Source organism: Schistocerca americana, chromosome 2 (genome assembly GCF_021461395.2).
Source record: "Schistocerca americana isolate TAMUIC-IGC-003095 chromosome 2, iqSchAmer2.1, whole genome shotgun sequence".
Taxonomy (NCBI): Eukaryota; Metazoa; Arthropoda; class Insecta; order Orthoptera; family Acrididae; genus Schistocerca; species Schistocerca americana.
The window spans coordinates 441076310-441098239 of record NC_060120.1 but is presented as its reverse complement, the minus strand read 5'-3'; the positions used below and the strand labels follow the sequence as shown (position 1 = coordinate 441098239).

General features: G+C 40.6%; 1 protein-coding gene across 1 annotated transcript in view; it reads right to left on the bottom strand.

Annotated features, from left to right (window-relative positions):
* LOC124596565 (ATP-binding cassette sub-family C member 12-like) overlaps window positions 1-21930 on the bottom strand; it is a 526900-nt gene that overhangs the window by 389598 nt on the left and 115372 nt on the right. Inside the window, exon 8 of the mRNA XM_047135749.1 lies at window positions 1904-2051. Within this exon, the coding sequence (XP_046991705.1) occupies window positions 1904-2051 (148 nt within the window). The remainder of the gene's footprint in view (window positions 1-1903; window positions 2052-21930) is intronic.

Below are 21930 nucleotides of genomic sequence, written 5' to 3'. Positions count from 1 at the left end.
TTAATAATTACATTTGTAATCTGCCTGAAAAAATTCCCTGTGCCAGTGATGCATTACATACATCACTCAGGACATTATTTATTACTTATTGAGTTAGAACAACTTTTCAGAGCTATGTCTGAAATTCCATTGACATCCTATCAGCTTTTGTTTTTTTTTTATAATGATTATAATTCTATTAATTTCAGTAAAGGGTGTTGGTACTACTTCTACCTGCTTAAGGCTTTGTGAAATGATATCATTTTAATACAGTCACCTGTGTCTTTAACTGGAGCATTTTAAATCTATTTTTGCTGCTACATTCAGAAGGTGATTATTAAAAGCACTTGCAACTTGTGAATAAGTTCATCACTTAATTCGATTGGTATGGTATGTTGCACACTGATTGGCTGTCCTGTCTCCAAACTGACAATATCCCATAGAGTTTTAATTATACTATTTGCATTATTAATTTCTGTCAGGACATACATACTTATTGACATTTTAATCACTTTCCTTATAATAGTACAATATTTTTTGTAATTTGCTAGTAATGTTGGATTTTGATGTAACTTGGCGTTTATACAAGTTTCCCTCTTCTTCTTACACAAGATTTTAATTCCCCTAGTTATCAATTGTTTTCTATTTCTTTAACGTATTTTCTGAAAAAGATTTCAGGAAAGCAACTTTCAAGTACTGACTAAGTTTTGTACATAATTAACTGAATTTGAAATTAGCATTTCTTTCCACATATGTCTCATTCCACGCCACCTCTTTTAAATTATTCTTAAACACTGTATGCTTCTCTCATTAACAAGACACACAATTAAACTGTAATAAAGTAATAATTAGTGAAAACTTATCTATCAGTGAGTTGTGCTACTGATTGTGACATGTCAGATGGATGGAAAAACACCAGAATGCAAACAACATGTAGGTGTTTTGTAAAAGTAGGTTTTAGGTGGCACCTTTGAAATGAATGAAAATTAAAAATGATGATTTTCTAACAATAACTAAACAGACACTATAAGGTTGTCATGTGAAGAATTTAACATATCCAAACAACACTTAATGACTAGAGGGTGGGCAGAAGTTAACAGTGGTATCTAAACACTCTGCATATATTCACTGAACATAAGCTTAAAATCACAGAAGACACATAATGAATGAAAACTGGAAAAAGCATGATATCTTTAACAACAGTATTAAATGGACATTATCTGGGCATTCAACAAAAATTAACATCTGGAAATGAGGTGAGAGAGTATAATTTACACAAATAATAAACCACCAACACTTCTAATAAATAGTAGCCTAAGTCACTTTGCAGTAGATTAAGCAGTTGGGAATACTTTGCAGGATTTTAAACTCAAGATTCAGCATATTTGGGGGTCATATACTCAGGCAATGGATGTACTTTCCAGGACACCTTCAAGATTATTGCAAAAATTTAATATATTGTTTTTAAAAGTTCAAGAGTAGGAGGAAGACTGAAAATGCTCTTGCAATAATTTACAAACTTAGCAGAAAAAATATGAGGAATTGGTATGCATAATTAAAACTTTGGAGGTGGTTTGGAATCATGAATCTTAAGAATAGAAATTGCAGAAAGGAATTCTTTTAGAAGGCAGTCAGGTGGTTTACAGGAGATGTTTATTGTGCATCTTAGAAGATAGCACATAATTATTAATCTACTCACTAAGCAGGAAAAAACACATAAAAAGATTAAAGAAGTGCGTAAGGTTTCAGAGCCAATGGATCCTTCTTCTGGCAGAAGGGTTGAAGGGGAAGGAAAAGGGATGAAGGAAGAAGCAAGGTTTAGGAAATGACAAGAGTTCAGAAGCCTGGGTCAGGGAGATTTACTGTCCAGTGGACATACAAGACAAATCCAGTATGAAAGATCTATCCTTTTTCAAAATATTACCTCTGAAATTGTTGAACACTACGGTTTCCCATTGGACCATCTTAGCAAGTTTCATGTTTTGCAACATATCTTTCAGTTCAGAGACTCGACTTGATGACAACTGTTCTGCTTTGGCAGCTGAAAGTGCTCTTGCTTGTGAAACTGCTGTCTGAAAACACAAAGAAAGTGACTACAAATTATTAATCCTAATATGTCATCTTGTACTGGCATCATTAAGTTGTGGTAAGTTTAACATGTTCAGTACTGATAGAAAGAATATTAAAATAGTAAATTGTGTAATTTACATCAGTAATACATAACTCAAAAGTATTAATTAAACTGCAGCAACAAGTGTTCAGATATGCAGGAAAAACATAACTTGATTAGTATATATTCTTGAAAAATTAATATATTTCATTGTCAATTTTGTTCTGCTAATGGAGAAAATAAGTCAGATTGTAATGATGGAACTATTACCTCATATTAGGTATGCAATGTATTTAATAAATGTTTACTCTGTTTGAAGAAAAAATACGAATTTTTCATGTAGAATCACTGATCTGGTACAAACTTCCAGCAATGAGACATGTGGTCATCTTCAGAAATGTGTTGACGGTTGCCAGGATAGTCCATTGGGCATTGTTTCACATCCTGTTCAGGTTACAGCTCAGTTGTTGCTCTGCCATTAGTGAAATTACATATCACTCTACGCTGAAGAGTCAGCATCCTAAGAGCAGGTCCTCACACATATTGCCACAATGGAATTCACTACCTTTGTTTATGAAACACTTGTCTTGCTTGTTTAAGAGAACAGAAGGAAAGGTTTCTAAATACCATATTACTTTTTATATGTTATGTGCCCTCTTGCTAATCAGAATTTCACAATGACCAATGAAGTGGTTTGGTGGAACTCTTCGTGGGGTTTATGTTGATGGCAGCTCTCCTCTACTGTGCATAAACTGCCATCAGCATGGAACAACATAATGTATGTTTTATACCAAGAGTCTCTGACATCCTTGCTATGCTGAGGGAGGAAAGATGTTAAGAGCATAAACAGCACATAGAATATTAACAACCCGCCAAATTGGCAGCTATTTTACGCTGATTAGACACTGGCTATGCCATTGAGTATGAAAAGATTAATGGCCTCTGACAATAATTTTGTTTTTGTGTCATGTATGTAAAGTAGTAGAAATCTACTTGATAGGAAACTGGTAAAACAAAATAGGTTATTCTGTCTTAATATTGCACAGGAAAAACTTGAGTATGCATACAAAGGTGGAAGCAAGTGATATTCCAAGATTTCATGCAGAACCAATAACTCCATCTTGCAGAACACTCAAGAAAATTTTAAATTATAAAGTAACCAGGAACATCCCCAACTGCATAATTTTCAGGTCATGCAGGACTATCGCATGTACAGCTGGGCAAAATGGAGGGAAAGAAATGGAAATATCCTGTTTAAGCTACCATCTCAGTCTCCGCCTGGAATAATTTAGAGAATCTACAGTAAATAATAAATAAGGATCACCTGACAAGAATTTAAGCTCTCAGGCCAAGAAACATGCCAAGAGCATTAATTAGTGAGCCACATCAATTTTTCAATTTGCTTTGTGAAAGGAGTTCTACTTTTACATTTTTAATTTACAAATCACATGAATTGTCTACTGCAGGACCATTTTCACTGCACCACAAGCTAAAGTGCTTCCCCATTCAGTTAACTGAAGAAATATGGTAGGGTGATTCGTTATATTTTTTATGTAAATTATCAGTATTACGTTTGTGAGAAAGTTGTAGCATTTTTGTTTTGCCTATTGGTATTCTGGTTGCTATGAGTATTATTTATTGATTGTCATTTTTTATTTGTGGTTAAATGTCGCTATTTGAGTTTACATATTGTCATTCTGTCATCTGAAGAAAGTGAGTGGAGCTGTGTGTGCTAGAAATTAGAGTGCCAAGTGGAGAAATCACATTTCCAAAATATTTTACATTCTTCAGTTTGAGTTTAACAGAGAGGTGATAGCAGTGAAGGCAGCCAGAAACATTTGTGCCATGTATGGGGATAATGTCACTGGACACAGCACACCACGACAATTGTTCTTGTTTTAAGGAGGATCATTTTGACATTAGTGACTCTCCACATTCATGAAGACTTTTGGGGTTTGTTGTAGATCATTTAAACACATTAATCCACAATGAGCCATGTCAGTGTACTGAAGAACTGCCAGATGTGATGAACTGTGATCGTTCCATCATTGTGCGACATTTGCATGCAATGGGGAAGCTTTAATAGTCAGGTGTATGGGTACCATATGCTCTAAGCCAAAATCAGAAAATCAGTGGGTGGCCATGTGCACAGCTCTGCTTGCTCATCATCAATTGGCTTGTGAACAACCGTCATCAGTGCTCATGCTTACACAAGGAAAAGGAAGGAATGGTTGATTCTAAATACAGTAGCAACTCATTGTACACAGACCAGTGCACATCCACAAAAGATAATGTTATGGATCTGGTGGAGCAGCGACAGTGTGGTACACTACAAGTTGCTTCCCTAAGGTGTAAGTATTGCTGCTGACATTTATTGTCAACAACTGAGATGTCTTGCAGATGCAGTCCATGAACAGTAACCAGAAAGACTGTGTGAAGTGGTAATGCACACCCACATTCTACTAGACTCACAAAAGGTGCTACGCAAGAGTTGGGTTGGGAAGTCATTCTGCACCCACTTTCTTCACCTGACCTTGCACACTCAGATTTCCACCTTTTCTACTCTCTATTGAACAACCTTCAAGGAACTTCCTTTCCAGATGAAAGTGTGCTCAGACATGGCTTGATGAGTTTTTTGCCTCAAAACCCCCATGTGATTTCTACAGTCATGGAATCATCAAGTTATCCCAGCATTCACAGCCTGTTCTAAATAGTGATGGAGAACATATCATTGATTATTAAAATCTCTGTTATATGTATCTGTTGTGTTTATAAAACTTATGGAAAAACACTGTGAACTTATGCACCAACCTAATAGCTTCATCATATCTCCACAGACAAAAAGGTGGCAGTGTGTAAAATGCAGTAGGGCATTCTTTGTTTCCTCACAATAAAATAATTCCTGAAACTTTATAACCAGAAATATTTGTTTTGTAAATAACAAACACCTTCTCTTGCTGTACTGTACAGCGCTGCATATTGTGTTGAGTCATCAAACTTGTAGTCAGTGTAATTTCCTAATTTGAAGAGTCTCAGTCTCAGAGTAGCTGAAAGCATACAACACAAGCATGGTTTTTTAGATAAAAAGAAGATACCATAAATATGCTGCAAAACAACACAGGCGCATGCATTTGAATACACAAGAAAGTATGCTTCATAAATTTCATGGGATATGTAAGGAGATGAAACCTGCTAGATCATTATCATTAGTCATTTCCACTGCTAGACCTCCTATACCTATCCATGCGCACCACTTTTTCAATGATACACATCCATGTTGCTCTTCAGGTTTTCTAATATTATCTACTTACCTTGCATTAAATTCTCTCTTAATCTCCTGTCACCTTTTGAAATACAGAAATGAAATTTCTTGGTACATCACACTTCAACCCCCTAATCTCTTTTTTATTTTTCTGTCCATGACATGCATCCCTTTATTGCTTACTGAGTATCCCTCAATTTTTGGATGTGTTCTGCACTAAAAATCCCTGACTCACTACCACTAGTCAAAACTGTCAATAACACTGATTCTGATCTTTCCTTTACAGATATAATGGGAGGTTTGTTTTGAAAATCCCACTTAGTTTATCAAAAATTTTAAAACTTTCTTTGTTGAGCTATTTCATTTCATGTTGTAGCTTATCTGGAGCAGATGCAAAACTACAAAATTATCATCAAATGAGGGTAGTTCAGATATTCCTTATTATCATGTATCCTTTCTTCTTTTTCAAGTTCAAGGATTGGAAAACTTCATCTAGGCCTGATGGGAACAATTATGGTTATATAGTGTTTCCTTATGTGAGTCCTCTTTGATTATAAATTTCTACTTTTGAAGAAGTCTAGTGGAACTGTACCATAGAGATAAACATATTTTGCAGTACACTTGCATATGTTGAATCAAGTCTTGTTTTCTTAAGGTAGTATGAATTTAATTAAAACCATTCCAAAAACTTTCTCAAAATCTGTGAAGCCCAGGCAAAGTAATCAATCTTATTCATATCACTGCCCTATAATTTTTTGTACAAGCAGCAAATTGCCCATTTTATTGCTGAGAAGTTTAGTGAGTATCTTCCACGTTACAGCAATGAGACTGAGTGTTAGATTTATATGCCTTATAACTCTCATTTGCTGTTAAGTGCAATAATTACAACATTATATCCGTTTTGGGGAATTGTTTTCTTCCATAGAAATTCTTTAAAAAATTCTGTAATTTCATTTATTATTTACCAACCATTTGTATCATCTAAAGGGCCTCATCTTTGTATGTTTAATTCAGTCTGCCTTTGTACTTCATGCAGTGTTCAAGTGTATCAGTCTTTATTGTAAAACATATGTGTATATAGAAAACTTGGGAACTGTTTATTATGTATATTACGATCCATATCCAGAATCCCATATTGGTGACGCTGGACAAAAAAGTTCTACGTCTTCTGCGACTTCTGCGCCGGTCGTATAGAATCAACAGGTTTCACATCCAACACCATTGCTAACACACTGAACATTCTTTACAAAGATTTGGAGGCCCAGCTCTTACGACCAGGCCAACACAGCCTCCTGCCATTGGTTATTTCACAGCTATCGGACAATGATCTACGATCTTTGATGAGGATAACCTCTACTTTAGCAACTCCACAATGACCAAGTATTATGAAGTTATCTCGAACAATGGACTCAGGTTTTGTTTTGCCAGATTATGCACAACAAGTGAAAAGTGAAGTGGACGATCTACAAAATAGTGTGATGATCGATCACTCGTATGAAGTTCAAAGGGACCTAAATTCACACACATGCTTTGATCCTCTACACACCATGACATCAGTTACAGTAGTGCTGTGTGCAATGCCACCATGTGTGCAAAACGTACACACAGTCAACTATTACCAAGCTATGCCAGCCTCACCTTCCTCACAAATCAATAACATTTTTATGCATCCAGTTCACCACAACAAACCACCGGATCGGCGGCCCAGTTTTGTGACCACGTGGGTACAAGTGTACCCAACATAGCCTCTTCACCCAACAATGTTGTACTATGACAGTGTGACCGCCAACAGGTTTCACCAGTGTTTTATGGTCCTACCATGAAGGGTGCATGCCCAGTGTGCGCGGAAAACTCTCATTGTTGCCTCTTTAAGCTCCAGGCCACCCCCACCCCTACCCTCCCCCTCACCCACATGGGCCCTCAATTCTGACCATACAACCACTCGCTCCTTCCACAGTACCATCTGTGTCTACCATGCCGGACTTCCATGTCATTTCCAAGTTGGACAATGTCAGTGCTATTCCTGCAGTTTCCGGTCCAGTTTACGGGCCCTCATTATGCGCTGCTTGCCCGTTCGCTCCCACAGTATCGGCTGTGCCTGCTGCGTCATCTTTTCAGGCATCTGAAGAGACATTACAACTAGCCATTGTTCCGAACATGTGTGCTAGTAACATTTCCGCTCCAGTGATGCCGGATCCCAGCATGAACAATTGTGCAGCAGAATCGCAGGCCTTCCAAGACACGCCAAAGCCACCTTCATCTCCACCTCCAGGCTGCCTACCTGAGCTCCCTCCCCTATATGAGGACAAACCAGTTTCATGGTTCGCACTGGTGGAGCACGTCTTTGAGCTGCATCAAGTGACTGATGACAACTCCAATTTCCTATGTTTGGTCACACACCTTCATGACCACTCAGATTTAATTTGGGATCTCCTACTTTTGCCTCCATCACCACCAAAGTACAAGTTCACCAAGAAAATGATATTGGACTGACTTGCTTGCTCCCCACAGGAGTTGATAATCAAGATTCTGTACAAGGAGCACCTGGGGGACTGCACTCCGTCACAACTTTGGCGCCGCTTCAGGTTACTCATGAGTGAACACACAATGCCAGACGTCACTCTGTAGTAGGTATGGTCTGCTAAGTTACCTACTGACCTACAGATACACCTACTGCCACACTCTTTCAAGTCTATTGGTTATTGCTTATGCATCACAAATCAGCTTTATGCGCTCCTGTGCCAGAAACACCCAGCTCATCCCCCATCGCTGTGTAATACTACACCTCCTGTTTACTGGCCGTCTGCAGGCAGGGGCAGGGCCCATTCTGCTTCCATGCCTTGTACGCCACCAGGCAGTACTCGTTCACTCTCTCCTCTTTCCAAGCATTCAAGACTCGCCCATGCTCTATACATCCTGGTTTACGTCCCAGAACAGATCAACAAGGACAAGCCTCTCCCACTATCACAGTCACTGCCACCACCACATCCAGCTCATCCATACTGTTGGTACCACAAGATTTTTGGGGCTGAGGCCAAGAAGTGCAGGTTACCTTGCCAACACCCAAACGCTGACCGTAGGAACTAAGTGATGCCGAGTCATGCGGGGAACTTCACAGGCATACCCTAACATTGCACTCTGTCAACTCGTCCCCACGGCTGAGCAGTCGTTTATACGTGACAGACATTTCATCGCAGTTTGTCTACCTAATTGACATGGGTGCTGACGTGTCTATCATACCTTGATCGTTGACTCCTACTGACCTTTCACCGACGAAGTCTCTCCTACGAGCTGTCAACGCATCAATGTTACAAACTGTCGGTTCCGTGCAAGTGATGGTGCACCTATCCCCTACTCTGTGTTTCCCGTAGACCTTCTACACGGTCGCAGGTTTTAATCCTGACTCAGGCATGGAGGTGTGTGATGTCCTTAGGTTAGTTAGGTTTAAGCAGTTCTAAGTTCTAGGGGACTGATGACCTCAGATGTTATGCTCAGAGCCATTTGAACCATTTTCGACCTTCTACATCACCGACATTGACGAACCTATTCTCAGTATGGATTTTTTGTCCCATTACAAACTCTCCCCTAACGTAGTCCAGTTTTCAGTGTTATACCATCCGTCTCACACTCAGATACTGTGCTCCGGCACCTTTACTCCTTGCTCCATTTCCACCGCAACATGGGATTTAGTTCGCAAGTGTTCCACCCTCGCGGGCAAGATTGTGATCTGCATCACTAACCTACTTTCAGAATACAACTCAGTGGTGCACCTCCGCTGGCAGAATGACAAGCTGAAACAATGCATTGCTCACACTTAAAATGAGCTCGCTGCATCCCGCGCCTCGCTGATCGAACTTCATCACCAAGGATCAGTTGGAACACTCATCAGGTTAGTACAAAAACATACATTGTGTGTGGCGATGCAAGTTCAGTGACCTCTGCACCGCCCAAGCGCCCACTACGCGCAGTGCCCCATGTTTCAAACAGTGGCTCTAATAACAGTCGCTCGCGCAGCACGACCATACCCACTACGCAGGCAGCCACCCCACTTGTTGATAAACATTCCCCTCTCCAGAATGCCAGCCAAGCAACTTGGCGGCCATTTCTGTCCCTCACGCTACGCCAACGCCTCTCTTGCCCATGCCGGTTACCCAAACAACAGACAGTCACTGCGCGCCCCACTCCGCTCCACGCTGCGCGCGATGCTGACCTCTACAAACAAGCGCACGCCATGCTTGCGTAATAGGCATGTGACTTTTGTGCTGCCTTTCCCACTCATGCTAGTGGTTACGCCTCATTGCACCCCACTCATCCCAAAACTCCAAATCGGAACGTTACTCAGCCTCGTGTGCAGTTCTCAGTCTCTTCCGTCACTGATGGAACAACACACAAGATAATTACCACTGCCAGCCCTCCTATTAGACACAAGGTTAGATGCCTCAACCCCATTAAGTTGCGCATGGTCCAGCAGCAAATTAACGAACTTCTAAAGGCAGGCATTCTACAGCCATTGGACAGCAATTGGTCTTCACCAGTTCACCTCATCACCAAACACAATGGTTCTTTTCGAATGTGTGGTGATTACCCATTTAAATGCTCGCACTATCATGGACAATTACCCCATGCCAAACATAAACGATTTCACTTATATGTTATCAGGCAGCTCAATCTTCAGTGTGATTGACTGCAAACGTGCTTATCACCAGATTCCCATAGTGCAGAAGACATTCCAAAGACTGCGATCATCATGCCGCTGAGTTTGTTCCAGTGCAACTTCATGCCATTCAGTTTAAAGAATGCGGCACGAATGTGAAAATGTTTCATTGACTCAGTCTTACGATGATTCGAGTTCTGCTTTGCATACCTGGATGACATACTCATTTTCAGCAAATCGACTGAAGACCACGAAGATCATTTATCCCAGGTCCTCCAGATTTTGGCATCCAACAGTGTTGAGGTCAACAAAGAAAAATTCCCATTGCATCAGCCTTCTGTGACATTTCTGGGTTACACTGTCACCACAGACAGAATACAGCCACCCAAACCCTGCGTGCAGGTTATCACGTCATTGCCACTCCCAGCTATCTAAATAGAACTCAGATGTTTCCTAGGTACTATAAATTACTACTGCCATCATCTACATTCTGCAGCCACCGTGCAGGCCCTGCTGATGGACTCGCTCTCCAGCAAATAAATTTTGGGTGTTAAACCAGTCCATTGTACTGAACCCATGCTAGAGGCTTTCAGGGCTCTTCAAACAGCTTTAGCTCATGCAGTTGGACTCACTCACCCTGAGCCGTCTGCCGATTTGTTCATCACTATGGACACCAGCGACATTGCGGTCAGGGAAGTATTACAACAGAGCAAAGGCAACACAGTTTCACCACTTCATTTCTTCTCAAAAAAACACTGTCTACAGCACAGAAGAAATATTCTGCTTTTGATTGAGAGCTGCTGGCTGTGTATGAGGCTGTCAAACATTTCCGCACTGACATTGAGGGCTGTCCTTTCTTCATTCTTACTGATTACAAACTGCTGGCAGATGCCTTCTGCAACCCGCCACAGGATCCTCTCCCCTCCCCCCCCCCTCCAACGTTTCTACCACTTTGACCTGGTCTCTCAATTTACTACAGACATACGATACATCAAAGGCACGGAGAACATCCTCACTGATTTCCTCTCGCGGATCAATTCCGTTTCAAGAATTGTCGATTCATCCGACGTCACTGCTCTACAGGCTTTGGACGAGGACACTCAGGTTCTGTCTGCTCACAGACCCACAGTCTTCGCTCATGTTTACCAAGGCTAAGTTCCCTGGCATTTTGGATGAAGTGTGGTGCGACTCTTCTATGGGCATTCTGCGGCCCTTGCTCCCACCCATGCTGTGCCGACAGGTTTTTGACGCCTTCCATAATCTTGCCCACCCCAGTGTCTGAGCCACCATTCGCCTCATCACTGAGCGATTTGTGTGGAAAGATGTGAAATGGGACTGTCAAACATGGGCATGCAGCTGCATTTCCCGTCAATGAAACAAAATAGGGCGTCACACATCTCCACCACTCATCCCTAAGGGACGTTTCCATGATGTAAATATCAACCTTATCAGTCCCCTGCTTCCATTGGAGGGCCACAGGTATATCCTGTCCACAATAGACTGAATGTCTCGTTGGGTGTAAGCCATCCCCTTACCCAACATCACAGCAGAAACTGTGGCCAAAGGATTCATTTCTTCTTGGATCACTAGGTTCGGGTGCCCTTCCACCATCACAACCAACCAGGATCAACAGTTCAAATATGCACTTTTTATGATTCTCTGTAATCTTTGCGGTATTAAAAGATGCATTCAACATCCAACCACCCGCAAAGCAACGGGTTGGTCGGACAGTGGCACCACACCCTTAAAACTGCACTCAGGTGCCATGACTATCTCTGGTCCGAGGCACTTCCTTGGGTGTTGCGAGGCCTGCATTCTACATGTAAACCAGATTAACATGGGATGATTTCTGAATTTGTTTTCAGCAAAAACCCAGTTTTATCTGGGGAACTAATTCTCCCTCTAGATCCTGGAGATTCCCCCTCCTTCCCAGACTTTATCGGAAGGATGCGTGCACACTTTAGAAACACCCAGCTACACCCACCTGTCAGTCATTCCCCACCTGACACTTACGTGCTGACTGCACTCAGCTCTTGGTCACAAGTCATGCTCTGGGATGACTCTGTCAGACAACTCTTACAACCCCCTTATCTCGGCCCCTCACACTCACACGCCGCTTTCTCTCCCACACCGCTAATCCCAAGTTGGCCAATGCATCATTGCATCAAACTCTCCCCCCCCCCCCCCCCCCCCCCCCCGGTTTTCGAATTACGAGTTGGACCGAATGCCGCCCGCCGCACCTTTGCACACCAGCTTGATAGAGATGGAGCTTCCGGTCATGCACCTACCGCCTCACACCACTCACGCCGACGCTGACACCCACACGAGCCTCCCTCAGGAAACATAGGCCATGGACCCCACAAATTACAATCTTTGGAACATTAACTGCTCTGACAACTTGCTGCCATGTTTAATTCAGTCTGCCTTTGTACTTCATGTAGTGTACGTGTGTATCAGTCTTTATAGTAAAATATATGTGTATATAGAAAACTTGAGAACTGATTATTACGTATATTACAATCTGTATCCATAATCCCATAAGATGATCATCTCTAATACGGAGTTTAAGACAACTGCAAACAGTCCATTACATGATCAACACCAGTTTTAATTGAAATATCTTTCCCAGTTATCCCATGAATTTAGCTTCTGTATATGTATGTTATAATTTGCTTTATACTACCTCTGTTTTATGGTGCACACCAAATTCTATCAAAATGTTGAACACATTTTCTGGTCAACTGAATCAGAATTTTTGCAATTAAATGAAGATCACTAACAGATCCTTAGAGAAGTAATTTTCCAGTGCTCTTTTCAGACTCAACATCTGTTCATGAATCCACCTTGACATTTGCGTATCTGATGATCTACTTGCTTCATCATGATAGCCTGCAGTGCTTTCTTATAAGTCTGAGATATGGTAGTAATTGAGGAGCACTTTTTCAGAACTCAATAAAAGTAAAAAAGTATTTTTTTGAGGAAACATCCTTTCAAGTATCATACCAAAAAACTAATTACATAAACACAATAATTAAACATTTAAACAGCTTTTTAAGCACCATTCTGATAGTGTGTTTGACTTTCCTAAAATTTTCATTGCTTATTACAGAATAGAAGGACAAAGTTGCAAGTTTTTTCAAAAGTTGATAAATGCAAAGATGGAAGTTGATTTTTTTGTAAATATACACACTCAAAGTGAGTTTTTTCCTTTTCTATGTTACAAAGAAAGCTACTTTTTAATTCATTTTGCATAGAAATACAATAATGTACTACAATATAACACCTTAGTATCATACTTTTCCATAAAAGTTTGATAAGCAGAAGTGCAAAATAGCAACAGACACTACTGAAATACAACATAAAATACTGGCTACAACAGTACTAAACTGGAAATCTATAGACCACTTTCAACAATGAACACCCTATAACAACAGCAAGAATCAGTTTTTGACAGAACCTTTCCAAAAGGTCATGCTTGGCAACAAGCGTGATTGTAACTACATAAATCTAAATTTGTAACACCCGAATCATTTATCAACTTTCGATAAAAACCATCCTCAATTGTTGATGTCAATTTTATCTCTCCTTTTGTGCAGAGAGTGATTCAGTGCTGTTTTCCATTTACCACATATTATTCCAGTTTTACTTTTATTTCTGTTAATAAGTAAGTAACTGAGGAGGTGAGACTGATTTTTGGATACAATAATTATGAACTTTTTATGTTTGAGCTTCTTGCTGGAGACAACATGGTGCATGCTGACATGCTGTAAGTCATTGATATGAGTGTTGCTGTCTATCCATTTGGGGACATGAGTTGGTAGCGATCTATTAGAATAAATTAGCTACAGTTTTACTGGTTCACACAACTGCTTCTGACCAGAGCAAAAATTTATAAGCAAAAGGAAAATGCTGATAATAATTAGCCATCAGTACAGCTGAGTGCATTAAACAGTAAAAATCCACACTCTGGGGAGGTGCACCACTCCTAATCAAATACACCTCATGCATTAATGACAGGGACCAGCATGCTAGCAATGCTGAATGTGACTTCTAGGCAGTTTTTCACATCCATTTAGGTAGATACTGGATTATTTCCCGCGTCCTGCCTCAGTTACACAATGTGCAAGTGCTTTGAAAAATAGTATTACATCTGGCCATGTAGACTCAGGCAAAAGGGGTGTATAGAGTCCCCCTTGTGACAGAGCTGCCAGTAACTTTAAGATGCCTTTGTGAATGGTGATCCTAGTACAACAGTAACCTACTTACAGGTACAGTTCTCCATACCTGGCATTTGCTAGATACAGGACACCAGAATGGATGGATGGTTACAAATAACCTGACCTACTTGTCAAGGGTAAAAAAATGATCTTTTTATCCTTGAAGTGTAGCCTGCTCTGCATAATTGGCATTTGTGGAAGTAGTATCTCCTTACTGTACTGAACTGAACTTCAGGGGCTACATGTGCCAGTGAGCATGGCTGGGAACAGAATGAGATGGATAGAGGAGGGGATGGACATAGTGAGGGGGAGGAGAAAATGGAGAGAGAGATATGGGAGGAGGGGGAGGTGCCTGAGGCAGGTGGAAGGCGTAGAGGGGTAGTGGGCAGGTGGAAAGGAAAAGAGGGAGGCAGAGATGGAAAGAGAGAGGGGGAGGGGAACATGTTCAGGGGCTGGGGGAGGAAGATATGGCCAGAGAGAGGAGGTGGAGGAAATGGCATTCTTCATGATCTCCAAAATCCACAAATCTGACAATCTTAGACGCCCCATTGTAGCTCATTATTATGCTCCCACTGAAAGAATTTTGGTGCTCATTGAGCAACATCCCCAAACTATTGATCAATATCTCACCTCTCATGTCAAAGACACCAACCACTTCCTTTATCAACTCTGCACCATCCCCACCCCCTCTACCTTCTCGATCCCTTCTTGTCACTGCTGATGTCACTTCCCTATACACCAACATCTCTTATGCCCATGGTATTGCCACAATTGAGCACCTACTCTCCCAGTATCTTCCAGAGTCCAAACCCACTGCCTGGTTCCTCACACATCTTACTAACTGTGCCCTATCAAACAGCTACTTCTCCTTGTTGGGAAGGTATAAAAACAAATCCACAGCACAGCCATGGGTACCAACATGACACACTCCTATGCAAACTGGATTAGTGCCCTATAGTGGAAACCTGCCTAACCTCCCAAAAAACCAAACCCCTGCTCTAGTTCAGGTTCATTGATGAAATCTTCATGATCTGGAGTCAAGATCAAGGCACCCCATCGTCATTTCTTCACAACCTCAACACCATCTCTACTATCTGCTTCACCTGGTCCTCCCCAATACAGAGTGTCACCTTTATGGATGTTCACTTCCCCCTTCCTGATGGCTCCATCCACACCGCTGTCCACATTAAACCCACCATCCACCAACATTACCTGCATTTCATCAGTTGCTCACCCTTCCACAACAAAATATTCCTCCCATACAACCTGGGCACTTGAGGACAACGTATATGCAGTGACAAGAACTTCCTTGCTCATTATACTGCAGGTATCACAAAGGCCCTCACAGACAGGCACTACCTCCCAGAACTACTTACAAACAGATTTCTCAAGTAATATCTCCACACACACCAAATTCTCCCACCACCTTCATGAACCAGCAACAAAGTAGTGCCCCCTTCATTGTCCAATAGCACTGCAGACTGGAACAAGTGAACCACATCCTTCATCAGAGCATTGATTATCTATCATCATGAGATGTAATGAGGCAAATCCTACCTAAGATCCTTCCCACTCCTCCTAAAATAGTGTTCCATTGCTCATCCACCCTCAACAACATCTTAGTCCATCCCTATGTCAGTTCGAATCCCAACCCCTTGCCATAGGGTTCATATCCCCGTGGAAGACCTAGGTGCAAGACCAGCCCAATCCACCCACCAAGCACTGCCTATACCAGTCTTGTCACAGGTTTATCCAACTCCATCAGAGGCCAGGCCACCTGCAAAGGTAGCCATGTCATACAGCTCCTCTGCTACAGTTAGTACTCAGATTTTTATATTGGTATGTCTGTCAGTCATCTGTCTAGCAGAATGAATGGCTACTGCCAAACTGTGGCCAAGAGCAAAGTGGACTACCATGTGGCACAACAAGCAGTTGAACATAACATGGTCCCATCCACCACTAGTTTTTCTGACCAGTGCAGATGGGAGTTATCCTTACAACACATACTCCACTCCTGAAATTATTCTGACCCCAACCTACTATAACCTACTGTCCCCACACCTTCCACCCTACTGTTTCCATCCCCTCTATTATTTCACCTCTTTCCAATTCACACTCCCTCACCCACATTGTGAGCCACTCTCTGCCAACACACCCATCAGTCTTTTTCCCTTTTCTGCTCCTTTCCTTTCCCACTCATCATTCTCCCCATCCCCCCCACCCTCCTAGATGGGGAGACTTCAACAAATGTAGAAATAAGTTGAATCATGCCCCAGGGAAGTGTGCTGGGAATCTTGTTGTTCATGTTATATATTAATAACTTGGAAGACAATATTAATTGTAAACTTGAATTTTCACAGATGGTGCATTTATGTAAAACAAAGTAACATCTGAGAAACACTTCACAAATATAAAGTCAGATATTGACAATGTTTCAAAGTGATGCTTTAATGTTCACAAATGAAAAAGAGGTATTCCTTAAAATAAAAATATAATAAAATATAGAAATAGAATAAAATAAAATAAAATAAAGTAAAATAAAACAAAATAAATAAAAATTAATCCTATGATTGCCATATCAATGTATCACAAATGGAGTCATACAACTATGTGAATTTCATAATTTATAGGGATATACTATAGAAAAATCACCTGGGCTCAGTTGTAGATAAAGCCAGTGGCAGACTCTAGTCAATTGGTAGAATACTAGAGAAACAGAGTCTGTTAACAAGATTGTCTGGTGAACATTCCTTTGACAAATCCTAGGATAATGTTCAAGTTTGTGTGACCCATATCAAACAGGACTAACAGGGATACTGAACATGAATGGTTAGGTTTGTTCAACCCATGGGTATGGAGTCATGGAGATGCTCAAAAACATGAAATGGCAATAACTTGAATGCAGACACAAACTACCTCATGAAAGCCTACTTACAATGTTTCTAGAAACACTTTTAAGTGACAAGTCTTGGAATACACTAGAACTCTGACCTGTCTCTGCCACTGGGACCGTAAACACAAGATTAGACTAACTATTATGTACACAGAGGCACTTAGGCGGTCATACTTCTCACACTTTATACATGAATGGAACAGGAAGAACAAGTGGTACAATGGGAAAATCCTCTGTCATGCTTGTCATAGTCGGTTGATGAGTATAAATGTAGATATAGATGTATAGTCTGGGAGACAAGTCTTTGGTATTGACAGCTTGGTAGCGTCTTTCCGTTGCCTAGCGACCGCAGGCAGGCAGCCAATGACAGCCTGACTTTGAGCGGGTAGCAAGGGCCATGTTGCCGCTCTGAAACCTGGTCGCGCGCGCTTATGAAACTTACCAGTGTCTCGCGTGCAGGCGGTGCGGTCGTTCGTCGTTTGTCTGAAGTTGAATTCGCAGTTTATTTCGTTTTTGTTGTTTTTAGTGTTTCTTTGTTTATGTTTCGTTGTAAACAATGTCTAGTGCGGTGGGTAGTACCAGCCCAACACAAGAAGTGAAACGGAGGGAGGAAAGTGTGCTACACACCCAGGCCCGTGAATTCATGTGCTCTGTGAGGGATTACTTTGAGAAAGAAAAGGACAAAGGTGGACCCTTAATTCCTGTTGTTCAGGTTGTGAAGAGAACTGCAGCAGCATTGAAAATAAGTAAGAACACTGTTGTAAAGATAGGGAAAGAACAGTATAGTGTAGATTGTGACAAGAGTGGCACAACAAAGCTGCACACACCAGGAAAGAAGCGACCGAGAAATAAGCAGGTGACAGCTTTGGATGATTTTCAGAAAGACGCTATTCGTCGTCATATATACAGCTATTATAAGAGAAGGGAACATCCCACTCTATCTAAATTACAGGTGTCGCTTCAGAAAGACGATCTTTTTAAAGGGAGCAAATTTTCATTGCGTACAGTGTTGACAGACATAGGCTTCAGCTATTTACTGTTTAACGGACGCAAAATATTAATGGAAAGGACAGATGTAGTTGCATGGCGGTGCAGATTTCTGCGCAGGATCATGGGTGTGGAATTCGAAAGTATAGTGTGGTTAGATGAAACTTGGGTCAATGCCAGCCATTCTTTACGTAGAGGCTGGAATGATGGAATGCCCGAGGGGACAATGGCAGTGCCTGTTGGCAAAGGAGGGCGTATTATTGTCTTACATGCAGGAACATCAAAAGGTTTTGTGCCAAACTGCTTGAAAATGTTTCGGTCAAAAAAGACGGGAGATTACCATGAAGAAATGAACAGTGTAGTATTTCAAGAATGGTTCGAGACATCACTTATGACAAATCTGACAAGTCCATCAGTGATTGTTATGGACAATGCACCTTATCATTCCATTGTTCACGATAAGGCACCAACCTTGGCAACAAAAAAAGAGGATATCATTCAGTGGTTGAAACGGCAAAAAGTAGATTTCAGAGAAGATTTAAGGAAGGCGGAACTGCTCGAAATTGTGGCACAAAAGAAACCCCAATTTCCAACATATGTAATTGACGAGATTGCTAAAAGGCACGGGCATGAAATTGTTCGGCTTCCTCCATACCAGTGTCACTTCAATGCAATTGAAGGAGTGTGGGCGCAGATAAAAAATTAAATTACTGCAAACAATAAAAAATTCACGATCTCTGAAGTGGAAACTCTCCTTCCAGCAGCTATCAATAAAGTGACAGGTGAGACGTGGGCTAAAATTGTAAACAACACTGCAAGTGCCATCAGAGAGGTGGCCAAAACCCAAGGGGTTGTGGAAGAATGCATCGAAAATTTAATTATACATCTGGGAGAGAGCAGTGATAGTTCGAGTAGTGCTGAGGAAGACAATGTCAAATCAGATTCTGAGAGTGATGTGAGTGGTGTTTTTCCATTACAGTAACTACAACGTATTCAGGAATGTAAGGAGGGAGTTTGCTATCGATCTACAATCAGATCATCATATTGTGAGTACTTTCTTCAGATTATAACTCTTAATACACTGACCAATTATTTTGTAGCTTGTAGTAGAACAAATTAATAATGCTAATACTTAACAATGGAAACCAAAACTGCTAATGTTCAACAACTTGCGAAAATAGTTTTCATTTCAGTTGTGAAGTTTAACAAATAACTTTATTATGTTTCAGCATCTTAGATACTTGTACTAAATAGCTCTTATCAGTTTTTGAGTTAATATATTTCAAGCATCAACTTTAAATAAATTCACGCGTACCAATACGACTTGTACTTTGTCTCGCTTTTATATCTGCTGCTAGAGAATGCGTGTAGCAGACAGGGCGCCGTGTGCTGTGAGCCACGTTCGGCAACAGCGCTGTCTGCCCGCTGGAACTATCAGTACCAATCACTCGTTTCACGGACTATAGATGTGAGAATGAAGTGAAGTGCGAAATTATTAAAGTGGTTGACATGAAGTTCTTGTTATCTTTTGAATGTAGATTCATGACTAACTCTGTGATCAACATGACCTGTATCATCTGATGGAAATGTAGGTAAATATCCACAATAAAAGGGTGATGTAAATGTTTCATGCTTAAAAGATACTAAAGTTAAAAGATACACAAGATGAGATAAATATTTAAATATGAGGTAAAAATCACTTGAAGGACTTTAGTAATGAAAACAGAAAGATAATAACTGTAGCTGATTTATTTCTGAAAGTAACATTAATGTATTATATATTAAATACAAATAGTTAACAATAAAAATGATGTTATGTATATAATGTCAAGTTATGTGTGCAAAATGTTAATATATTGTGTATTAGATACAAATCTAATAAGATATGTGTGCAAAGGTAATTAAGGTGAGAAGAAAGGGAAGTTACCGGGAAACGACTGTAGATGGAGGAAAATAAATACAAAAAGGGGTCACAATATAGTTTACATAATGTTTGTAATAGAGCAAAGTTTCCCAAAACTGGTACAATGCTACGATTATTCTTCTTTACAAGAAAGGAGACAGGTAATATATAATAAAACAACATACCTGTCAGTATTCCAATCTGTAACATACAAGTTAATCACTAAAATTCTTATCAATGATACTAAGACAGGGGTACAAGTTGGATTCAAACAAGCTTTATACTGGTAGACATCAGGAAACTAGGCAGTGATTTCATTAAACTTCATCAGAATAGTAGCAAATTCAAAACTAAATAAAGAGGAAACCAAGGGGATTCCATATCACAAAGACAATTATAACCTGCCCTAGAAGATTTTTTCATACCCTATGAAAATGAAGAAGGAATATATGCTGCTGGAATATAATAGGACCATCTTCAGTCTGCTGATCACATTGTACTATTTGCTTCTAGTACAGATAAACTAAAACAGTGATGGGGATATTTAATACAGAAAGAGTCAAAGTTTTTAATAAACTTAACTTAAAACCAGCAGAATCTGACTTTTAGTGTGAAAACTGATCAAAAACTCTGGGTACCACAGTGAGCAATGGACAGATGCATGATAAGAATTAGTAAGATAGAAAAAAAACCATGAACCATGGACCTTGCCATTGGTGCGGAGGCTTGCGTGCCTCAGCGATACAGATAGCCGTACTGTAGGTGCAACCACAACGGAGGGATATCTGTTGAGAGGTTCCTGAAGAGGGGAAGCAGCCTTTTCAATAGTTGCAGGGGCAACAGTCTGGATGATTGACTGATCTGGTCTTGTAACACTAACCAAAACGGCCTTGCTGTGCTGGAACTGCGAACGGCTGAAAGCAAGGGGAAACTAGAGCCATAATTTTTCCTGAGGGCATGCAGCTTTACTGTACGATTAAATGATATTGGCGTCCTCTTGGGTAAAATATTCCAGAGGTAAAATAGTCCTCCATTCAGATCTCCGGCCAGGGAATACTCAAGAGGACATCTTCATCAGGAGAAAGAAAACTGGCATTCTACGGATCGGAGTGTGGAATGTCAGATCTCATAATCGTGCAGGTAGGTTAGAAAATTTAAAAAGGGAAATGGATAGGTTAAAGTTAGATATAGTGGGAATTAGTGAAGTTTGGTGGATGGAGGAACAAGACTTTTGGTCAGGTGAATACAGGGTTATAAATACAAAATAAAATAGGGGTAATGCAGGAGTTGGTTTAATAATGAATAAAAAAATAGGAATGCGGGTAAGCTACTACAAACAGCATAATGAATGCATTACTGTGGCCAAGGTAGGTATGAAGCCCATGCCTACCACAGTAGTACAAGTTCATATGCCAACAAGCGCTGCAGATGATGAAGAAATTGATGAAATGTATGATGAGATAAAAGAAATTATTCAGGTAGTGAAGGTAGGAAAAGGGAGAGAAGGAAACCTGTTAGGTGAATATGGATTGGGGTGAAGAAATGAAAGAGGAAGCTGCCTGGTAGAATTTTGCACACAGCATAACTTAATCATAGCTAACACTTGGTTCAAGAATCACCAAAGAAGGTTGTATACATGGAAGAAGCCTGGAGATACTGACAGATTTCAGATAGATTATATAATGGTAAGACAGAGATTTAGGAACCAGGTTTTAAATTGTAAGACATTTCCAGGGGCAGATGTGGACTCTGACCACAACCTATTGGTTATGAACTGTAGATTAAAACTGAAGAAACTGCAAAAAGGTGGGAATTTAAGGAGATGTGACTTGGATAAACTGACTAAACCAGAGGTTGTACAGAGTTTCAGGGAGAGCATAAGGGAACAATTGACAGGAATGGGGGAAAGAAATACAGTAGAAGAA